The 9,862-nt window shown below is 48.9% G+C and overlaps 1 protein-coding gene across 1 annotated transcript; it reads right to left on the bottom strand.

Moving 5' to 3' along the window:
• Positions 1-670: 670 nt before the first annotated feature.
• LOC139264185 (zona pellucida sperm-binding protein 4-like) lies at positions 671-9,443 on the bottom strand. Its single transcript, XM_070880271.1, has 7 exons — positions 9,384-9,443; positions 8,634-8,780; positions 7,369-7,400; positions 7,160-7,293; positions 6,890-7,079; positions 6,494-6,641; positions 671-805 (listed from the first exon to the last, which is right to left on the bottom strand). Exons 1-7 carry the CDS (start codon positions 9,441-9,443, stop codon positions 671-673), a joined length of 846 nt encoding a protein of 281 aa, XP_070736372.1.
• Between the last annotated feature and the right edge of the window lie 419 nt (positions 9,444-9,862).

The raw sequence follows: 9,862 nt of genomic DNA, 5'->3' as shown, positions 1-9,862 counted from the left end.
GGGTGCTCAAAACAAGGCTCTCTCTTGTCCACCCTGATCACGTCGAGGGCAGGTGGCATCAACAAAGCAGGTATCATGATTGCACAAACTTGACACGCAACATTGAAGTCAATGACCCTGTATTTGTACTCAATTATGGACATGGTCCCAAATGGCTTGATGGCACTGTCATAGCCAAAGAAGGGAGTAGGGTGTTTCAGGTCAAACTTGCCAATGGACTAACTTGCAGAAAGCATTTGGACCAAACCAAATTGTCACGAGCATCCCGCTGATGACACCATCAACTTCTGCCCTCTAAGATACATAGATGTGGCAACCGAAATCACGGTTGATCACGAAACTGAACTCACCATCCCAGCAAAGCACCAACGAACTCACCCACAGCCGCATGTGTACCGAGATGATTGACAAGGGCCCGAAAAGACCCAGACAGTCTCACCGTGAAAATAAGTTTACTATTGACTTTGGGAGGGAGTGATGTTATGTATGCAACCCCAGGCAACCTGTATAAAGCTGCCACTAAAGGGCGTATCTGCTGGAGTCCAAAGGGATCCCAGCATCTCTTGTGAGCAATGTATATAAGCAGGCCTCCCACGCTATGCCAGCAATCTGGAGTTTGAATAAAGGAACAACTATAACACTTACTCATTGTCTACAGTACTCAGTTGCATTACTTTATTGTGAACATAACAGAAATGACAATGTCTTTAATACGAGTCAGGTTGTAAGCCCTACGTCCTGTAATTCCAGCAGTGGCCAGAATGTGTATGGTGCTCTGACTGTTCTGAAATGTCAGACTGTAACCCTGTCCAGCGCAGTCAATGTAACAAAGACAGAGCACAGCTGGGCGCGTGGACCTAGTCCCAAAAACCTTTTATCTGGTTTACAGTCATTTGTTAGCCCGGAGTTATTCAATGATTTCCCCTGTGCAGCAAGACAGGGTCCGGAGAAATGTGTCTAACACAACATCCATTTTACAAAAATGATAATGGAGGCTCATAAAACATAACATACCCCTCCTCGCCCGGAACTGTCAAAGGCCAGCTGGCATTTATATAGCGGCTTAACTCAACTACATGTCCCAACGTGCTTCACAAAGTGATCAACCAGCTGGCCTTTGACAGTGTCGGGCGAGAAGGGGTGCGACCGATCTTACATTATTTGTTGATTTATTCTCTGCCCAACAGTGTAGCTACCGTTAGGGGCCTATAGACAACACCCACCAGGGAATTATTCCCCTTTTTATTTCTTATCTCCACCCCATCCTTATCTTCTAATCCATTATCATTTCTCACTACTGCACTGATCTCATCCGTTATTAACGCTGCTACCCAACCTCCTTTTCCTTTTTGTTGATGCGACCCAATTGTCAAATACGTCCGAATATTCAGTTCCCAGCCTTGGTCACCTTGCAAGCGCAACTCTGTAATGGCTGTCAGATCATAACCCATGTATATCTATTTGTGCTGTCAACTCATGTCATGTTAAGAATGCTGCGTGCATTCAGATAAAGAGCTTTTAATTTTGTCTTGTCACTATTTTTCCCGGCTTTGACCCCACTCTCTGATGCACTCAATTTTATACATTCTGCTCCTTCCTGTTGCACTCAATTTTAAACATTCTGCTCCTTCCTGTTGCACTCCAGTTATCATTAGCCCCATCGTTACCCTGCTTTATTGCCTTCTGCTGCCTCTAACTTTCGAAAATGTTCCCATCACCTGAAACCTCCTACACCTATTTGATTTGAAGCTTTTTCTACAGCCCGAGTTAATCAATTCACCACTGGTCCCAGCCTGATTCAAGTGAAGCCCATCCCAACAAAACAACTCGTTCTCACCCATGAATCAATGCCCCATGAAATAAAAAGCAATTCCTCCCGCACCAATCTTTGAGCCACGCGTTCATCTCTCTGATCTCATGTGCCCTATGCACATTTGCTGATGGCTCAGGTAGTAACCCAGAGATTATTACGTTTGTGGTTCTATGTATTAAGATAGCGCCTAACAGCTCATACTCTCTCAGCAGAACATCCTTTTTGCTTTAGCTATATCATTGCTACCTGCGTGGACCACGACAATGGGATCTTCCCCTCCACTCCAATTCCTCTCCAGCCCAGAGGAGATGTCCTTAAGCCTGGCACCAGGCAGGCAACAGAACCTTCGGGACTCACTCTCTCCGTTGCAGAGAACAGCATCTATCCCCCTAAATTTACTGCCCTCCACCACTAATATTCCTTTTTACTTTCACCACTTGAACGGCCCCTGTAGCACGGTGCTGTGGTCAATTTGCCCATTCGCCCTGCAGTCCCTGCCCTCGTCCATACGGAGCAAGTAAATTGAACGTGTCGGACAAGAGCGAGCGTGGAGGCTCCATCGCCCAACTCTCACTGACCACGGACCAATTTTTAATTATTTCACCTAAGGGGTGTGACTGCCTCCTGGAACACAGTGGCCAGATAACTCTCCCACTCCCTGCTGTATCAGGGTCTGAAGCTCGGACTCCAGCTCTTCAACTCTGAACCTAACTGATGTCACTATAAACATTTAAGCAATGGAAGCTCTTACAGTTCAAGGGGCGAATTGTCTCCCAATGCCCAGCGCCCTCTCCATACTCGAAGGACATCAACACATTTCCCAGTAAAACTCCTCCCCCCCCCCCCCCCGGGCTCCTGTTGTACAGTTATTGGAGAGTCAAAACAGCAGCTTGTTGTGAAATGAATGTCATCCTCCATTCCATCAACAACCAGAGTGATCTGTCGAAGACCAGCCTTCATGTGTCCATCACTGAATCATCCCAGGGGGTACTTAACGTGACCTCAAGCGAATGAAACCTGTAAATCCCGATCGATCAGCTTCAGTCTGTGGCCTTGGTGTATTGTACCTGCCACAGTGGCAAGGAATACTTCATTTACACAGGCCCTCACTGTTTAATTAGTGTTTGTGCTAGATTACCATTGGAAGGGCATGTCAAACCATTTTTGGGGTTTTGTTTACCGAAACCATGAAAGGAGATTATGTATAAAAATGTCAATAATAGGACGAGTTTGAAATACGGAGACACCAGGGGAAGGGCCCAGGGTTAGAAACTCAGAAAATACATGCAGGAGTAGGCCCTGCAGACCTTTGCACCTGCAGCACCATTCAATATCATGGCTGGTCATTCCCTCAGTACCCATTTCCTGCTTTCTCTCCATACCGCTTGGTCCCCTTAGCCATATCTAACTCCCCCTTGAATATATACACTGAACTGACACCAACAACTCGCTGCAGCAGGGAATTCCATAGATTAACAACTCAGTGAAGAAGTTTCTCCTTATCTCAGTCCTAAGTGGCCTAACCCTTATCCTAAGACTATGTCCCCGGGTTCTAGACTTCCACAAATCTGGTACATTCTTCCCACATCTAACACGTTTCTATGAGATCCCTCTCATCCTTCTAAACTCAAGTGAATAAATGGCCAGTTGGTCCAGTCTCATGACAGTTCAGCCATCTCTGGAATCATTCCGGTGAACCTTTGGTGCACTCCAATAGCAAGAAGGTTCTTCCTCAGATTAGGAGACCAAAACTGAACACAATATTCCAGGTGAAGCCTTACCAAGGCCCTGTACAACTGCAGTAAGGCCACCGTGCTCCTCTATTCAAATCCCCGAGCTCTGAAGGCCAACATACCATTTGCCTTCTTCACTGCCTGCTGTACCTGTCTGCCTACTTTGTGATTGATGAACCATGACACCCAGCTCTCGTTGCCCCTCCCCTTTTCCTAATCTGCCACCATTCACATATTCTGCCTTCGTGTTTCTGACCCAAAAGTGGATAACCTCACATTTATCCACATTATACTCAGCTACCATGCATTTGCCCACTCACCTAACCGGTCCAAGTCACCCTGCAGCCTCTTACCGTCCTCCTCACAACGCCACCCCGTTTAGTGTCATCAGTAAACTTGGTGATATTAGTCAGACAGTCAATTCCTTCATGTAAATCGTTAATGTATATTGTAAAGCTCTGGGGTCCCTGCACTGAGCCCTGCGGCCCTCCACTATTCACTGCCTGCCATTTTAAAAAGGACCCGTTTATCCCGACTCTGCTTCCTGTCTGCCGACCAGTTCTTGCTCCCTATCACTACATTATCCCCATTATCTACATTTTGCACACCAATCTCGTGGGACCGTGTCAAAAGCCTTTTGAAAGTCCCAATAAACATCCACTGGTTCTCCCTTGTCCACTCTACTAGTTACACCCTCAAAAAATTCCAGAAGATTTGGCAAGTATGATTTCCCCTAAAAAAAAATCCATGCTAACTTGGTCAGAGCTAGGCACTGCTTTCCAAATGCGCTGCTATATCATCTTTCGCCACGACTGATGTCAGGCTAACTGGTCTATAATTACCATTTTCTCTCTCTCCCTCCTTTAAAAAAAACTGTTCGAGTCAATAGACTGTTGGAAAATCATCAATGCATGCACTATTTCTGGGGCCACGTCCTTAAGTACTCTGGGATGCAGACAAGCAGGCCCCGGGGATTTATCAGCCTTCAATCGCATCAATTTCTCTAACACAAATTCTCGCCCAATAAGGATCACCTTCAGTTCCTCCTCACTAGACCCACTGTAGTTTTTGGTTCAGAGTTCAAGTGAGGAAGCCCTGGCAGCTGATTTACAATCTTTTGTATTTTACAACATTATACTTCTCCCCCACATTGTGACCAATGGAGCTGCTCACCACTCGCTGAAGATGCAATAAGTCACCATATCCCACCCGACACTGCCTGGGCTGCTGACCCATCATCCGGGAAAATCCATGGTCCAGAAGAGTTTGCCAACTGTCCCAGTTTGGAGAGCTTGGATTGGAATTCTGAATCCGCATCATTCCTGTGGGTGCCAGTTACATTTACGCAGACCGGAGAGACACTGGGAACCTGGAGAGCTGCAGCTCTGCCCGGCTCCCGTCAAAGGGCAACAGCATCTGGGCTTCAACACACCCGACGTTCTGCCTCTTGCCTCCACCCCAAGGAGAGCCCACATCGTGCCTCCATGGTCTCATGGAAGCGGCAATGGCAGAGAGACGGACCCGGGAACCATCCCAAGGGACAGAGTTCAATGCAAGCGCGCCAGTCCTTCCCGCTCGATATGACAAACCCACACTTGCTTTGCCCTGAACTTGGCTGCTGGCGCGGAGGGGGGGGGGGGTGGATATACAAAAGAGGCACCAGCGATTGTTAAACCAGGTAACAAATTAATTCACTGGAAAGGGCAGTAAAATCCAGCCAGTATTTGAAAGATAACACGAGACCAGGGCTCACCAAAAACAGGAGTTTATTATCCAACAGACACATCTACAGTTCCATTGAGCTGCACTCGGAGCCTACCCTGCGGCGATGGTCCATTTTCCACATGGCGACAGTCCCGACCAACAAGGCCATGGAGAGCAGCGCTACCCCAACCGCTACTCCAGGAAGGACACGGGAGGGGGAATCAGCAGCAGTATCTGTGGAGAGAAGGCAGGGTTAGATGGGCACCAGTTACTGCATCACTGCACACAGTTAGAGGGTCCTCCTTTACCTTTCTATTCCTGGGAGATCCCCGCAGAGAGTCTCTGCTCATCCTCCAGGAAAATGATGGGTCCATCAGCAGTCACCAAGTCCCCAGGCCGGGAATCGGTGCTTCTTCGCCTCCCTAGGGATAAGGGAAAGAGACAAGACTTCAAGGTGGATGATTTACTGCTGAGCTGCCTGAAGCCCCCAATCAGATGTTCAAACCGATGGCCGAATGCCAAAATCGTCGGGCACCAAAGAGACGAGATTAGACTGTAGTTAAATACAGTTCACTCCGTCAGACCAAGATTCACTCCCTATTCCCATAAAGACCCTTTTGAACCGAGCAACATTTGCAGTCGCTGACAGTATAATGGCCGGACTGATCTCCTGGGGAAGGAGATTAGATTTAAACACGAGGTTGACCAGCGATTACACTGGACATCCACACATTGCCCAGGTCACCCCCACCACCAGATATCGGTTCAGTTCCCGCCCTGGAACTCTCGGATGCAGAATAAATGTTGCCGAACCCCAGGGGTGGATTCCATTCAGACCCAGGGCACAATGTGATCAGACCGGCTGAGCCAGGTAACTAGTCTGCTGTAAACTAACTGGCGAACAGTTCAGATCCAGTAGATTGGCGACACTCCTCCTGTGCCCAGTGTCCAAATGTCCCTCACCCACGCCTCCCCATCAGGGCTCAGTTTCCAGTCAGATCCCAGGTACTTACTGGGGCCGCAGGGAGCCGTGCAGTTCTCTCGGGTGGATGGGTAGCAAACCTCAGCACTGCAGTGGAAGTAAACCTGGAACGAGACAGTGCGGTATGGTCAGTCCCACAGCTCCCAGTCAGGAGATTAATGCTTCGACATTCAAAGGGTCAACAGGGGTCTCCTCACTGTTAGTGAGACCCCGGGAACAAGTTCAACCAAGTGACCGAGAGAAACACGGAAGGAAGCTCACCTCCCCGGTCAGAGCCCGGCCCGAAACCCGGTCCCAGAAAGCGAAAGTGCTGACTACAAACCGGTTATGGTGAGTTGGGAACCGCAAATGGGAAGCACCGTCTACCGGGAGGAGGAGGGTTTTGTAATTGTCGCCCACAAATGGGCACCTGGAACAGAGAAAGAGGGGGTTATATGGGAGGGGCACCTGGAACAGAACGACAGAGTTATAGCGGTACATCAAACCAAACTCCTGAGGTTAGACTAGATAAAGAAACTAGAGTACAGTCCAAAGAACATTTAAACCAATTAACCAGGGTCTCAGATTTGTAATATTGCCCCGTTCGATCCTACACAGTCCATGTCGCCCCCTCCCCAATCCCCAACCTGCCCCAAGCTCCCTCACTCGCTGCCTTACCTGCCCACCAGGAGGTCCCATCGGAGCCCCGAATACGGCTCGGGGGTGGGGGTCGCCCAGCAGGCATTGAGCACCAGCACAAGGGACGGATCGTTCCGGTTCAGGACACGAACCTCCACAAACACGGGGTCCCGGAGCACACTCAGGATCGGGTAGTCACTGACCACGTACCAGCTCCGGTAGCCACCATCTGAAAAGAGAAAGATGAAGGACGGGCACTATTTGGGGAGAGCCTGAAGTTGGACACTAGCCATCAGCAGCACTCGTTACCTCTCGCTATTCTCAGCTCCAGAACCAGGATCCCGGCCTCAGTGGCAGGCAGTGGTGGAGAAAGGGTGTAAACTCGGGGCTTCACCTGCAGTTCCGACTCCTGGCTTCCCTTGTAACTGCACTGGACATGGAGCCTGCAAGAGAACGGACACGGCTGGAGAATTCAGCTCCTCACCTTCTCTCCCCGCTCAATGTGCTCACATTCTCACCTGAAGGGGCTGTCCCGGGTCACCGATCCCAAAGCTCCATCCAAGATCTCAAACTGACCCAACACATCCGTTTCATACACGGCATTCACCCCGTCCAGCTACAAGAGACAGAAGACCATCAGTACAGAGGGACAGGAGTAGGCCATGCAGCCCTTCCATAATGTTCCACCTTCCAATTAGAACATGACTGACTAACTCCATCCTATTGCCTTGGTTCTCTAAGCCTTAACACCCTTTCCAAAGAAAATCTCAGTTCGGAAATTTAATGGCCCTAGCCTCAGCTATCACTGACCGTTCCAGATTCCCACCAAGCTTGTGACGTGATTCCTGACATCACCCTGACCGGCCGTGCTCTATTTATTGATATGCCCCTTGTAGTGGCCTGTCCACTGGAGATAAATCTTTCCAGGCCTACACCATCAAAGCACCCCTTAATCTTCTATCCTGGAGAGAACACAAGCCGAGTCTATGGAACTTGTCCTCAATTTAACCCTTTTAGCTCCGCGATCATTCTGGTCAATCTGCACTGCATCGCCTCCAAGGCCGATATCTCCTTCCCGAGGTGTGGTGCCCCGAACTGATGCAGTCTAACTAGAACTTTATAGCTCCCATTATCCAACCACTTTGTATTCCAGACGCGGAGATATTGTGGGGCAGTTAAGTGTCGAGTGTCCCCAGATCGGGGGGCACTTGATCTAATGCCTATTTTGTTCCCCCCGCCCCCCCCCAGAATTGCTATCCCAAATCCCCACACAATTCCAAGCTGACCATTTATAAATTACTGATCGATCTATAGTCCCAAAAAATGGATGACCTCACTGCCCCACATTGTTTAAATCTCTGCCAGATGAGAGATCACTTACTTAATCTAGGCCCATCCCTTAGCAACCTCATCCCCCATCTACACAACTCACTGCCACCTCACTTAGTGCTGACAGCAAACATGGATTATACAGCCCACTATTCTTTTATCCAAGTCATGAAATAGTGTAAAGCGGAGTCCCACCTCCCAGTATAGATCCCAAGAGAAATCCACGAGTCATATCTTAACACTTGAAGTACATCTCCAATATCATTTGTGATGTTTACCCGCTATCCAATTCCATAACCTTGTCAATAAATTGCCTTCAAGGCACTTGGTCAATTCTCTGGAACCTCAAACAACTTCTGCAGATACATAGATTCATAAACACGCCCTCATCACCCAGTGACGTCCTGAAACCAATGCAAATCGGTTAGATAGACGTGATTGGCCTTTCACTGACCGATCCGGAAACCATCAGTTCATATCCACCCAGATGCTCAGTCACTGCCCCGATATATTCCAGCAACTTCCCCACGACAGGCATTAGACCACGGATTATGGTTTCCGGATTCCACTTTCCCAACCTGAAGTTGATATTTTCAATGTGCTAATCCAAGGAGACAATTGCAGAAGAGTTTTGCAAGTTCATAACTAAACTTCCAGCAATATCGTCACCCCTACATCTTTTAATACCAAGGGATGGAGACCATGTCCCAGAGACCTACATTTGTTCCGTTTCAGTATTCGACTGGTATTAAATCCAGCAAGCTCCTCATTGATTTATTATTTCAAGTATCTCTGGTACTGTATCCTCTTCCTCTACTGTGAAGACCGATTGCAAAGACATTGAGCAAGTCTGCCATTTCCTTATAATCTATCACATGTATTGCCTTTAAGGCCCACATTACCCTTTAGACACCGTCTCACCCGACTGACAGGCATTGGTGGGGCTTCCAGCCCACAATACCTACCCGCTGAGTAGTTCCACACTCAGTGACTGCGAACTGAAAGAGCAGTGTCTGCAGAGGCCACGGTCGGACTGCACTCTGCTCCGTGTCCATCCTTCAGATGGACCGTGGTCAGGTTTACAGGAGGCAGCGTCAAATCCTTGGAGATGGCGATCAGGACCCGCCCATCCTTGGTGCACACTGCAAGATGGTCAACGACAGGCGGTTATTTGCTGCACGGGGAGTGACAAGGGAACCGTTACCGGGAGGGCGAGAAACTCCACCCAGGTCAGGACCACCGTCTTGTTTCCATCCCCTCCCATTCTCCGTCTAATGGAAACCCGTTGACCAGCTCCAGCTCATCACTGGTCTGGTTGTGTTTAAGGGGCCCGGATCTCATCGATAGAAATCAATCAAAGCAAATGGTCAGAGGCAGCAGGAAGCTGGGCTCCTTCACACTGCCCTCCTATCCTGGACAACTACATAGGGCGGGATTTAATCATCGAATGGTTAGAGGTTCAGATACTGAGTCAGGGTCAAACTGCTGACCTCAGTATCTGATGTACCAGCTCCCAAATCCACCATCCCCCGAGTGGAGAGGGTCCCAGACCCACCCTCAGTTCTACTCCCGAAGTGGAAAGGTTTGAAACTCGACCTGATGTTTCAGGACAGGGGGAAAGAGTGGATACTGTCCAGGGAATCCCCGAGTGCAGCTGGATTGCGGGTGGTTCTGGAAAGCCCT

The sequence above is a fragment of the Pristiophorus japonicus genome, chromosome 5 (genome assembly GCF_044704955.1).
Source record: "Pristiophorus japonicus isolate sPriJap1 chromosome 5, sPriJap1.hap1, whole genome shotgun sequence".
Lineage (NCBI taxonomy): Eukaryota > Metazoa > Chordata > Chondrichthyes > Pristiophoridae > Pristiophorus > Pristiophorus japonicus.
This window is presented reverse-complemented; position numbering and strand designations above follow the sequence as displayed.

What these genes read in the sequence shown, in the direction of transcription:
- LOC139264185 (XM_070880271.1), bottom strand. Translation starts at nt 9,443, where the DNA reads ATGGGAGGGGATGGAAACAAGACGGTGGTCCTGACCTGGGTGGAGTTT. An exon ending in GGAGCTGAGAATAGCGAGAG is followed by an intron (nt 7,080 to 7,159) that starts GTAACGAGTGCT and finishes TTCTCTTTTCAG; the next exon opens with ATGGTGGCTACCGGAGCTGG. An exon ending in GCCGGGCTCTGACCGGGGAG is followed by an intron (nt 806 to 6,493) that starts GTGAGCTTCCTT and finishes TGCGCTGGACAG; the next exon opens with GGTTACAGTCTGACATTTCA.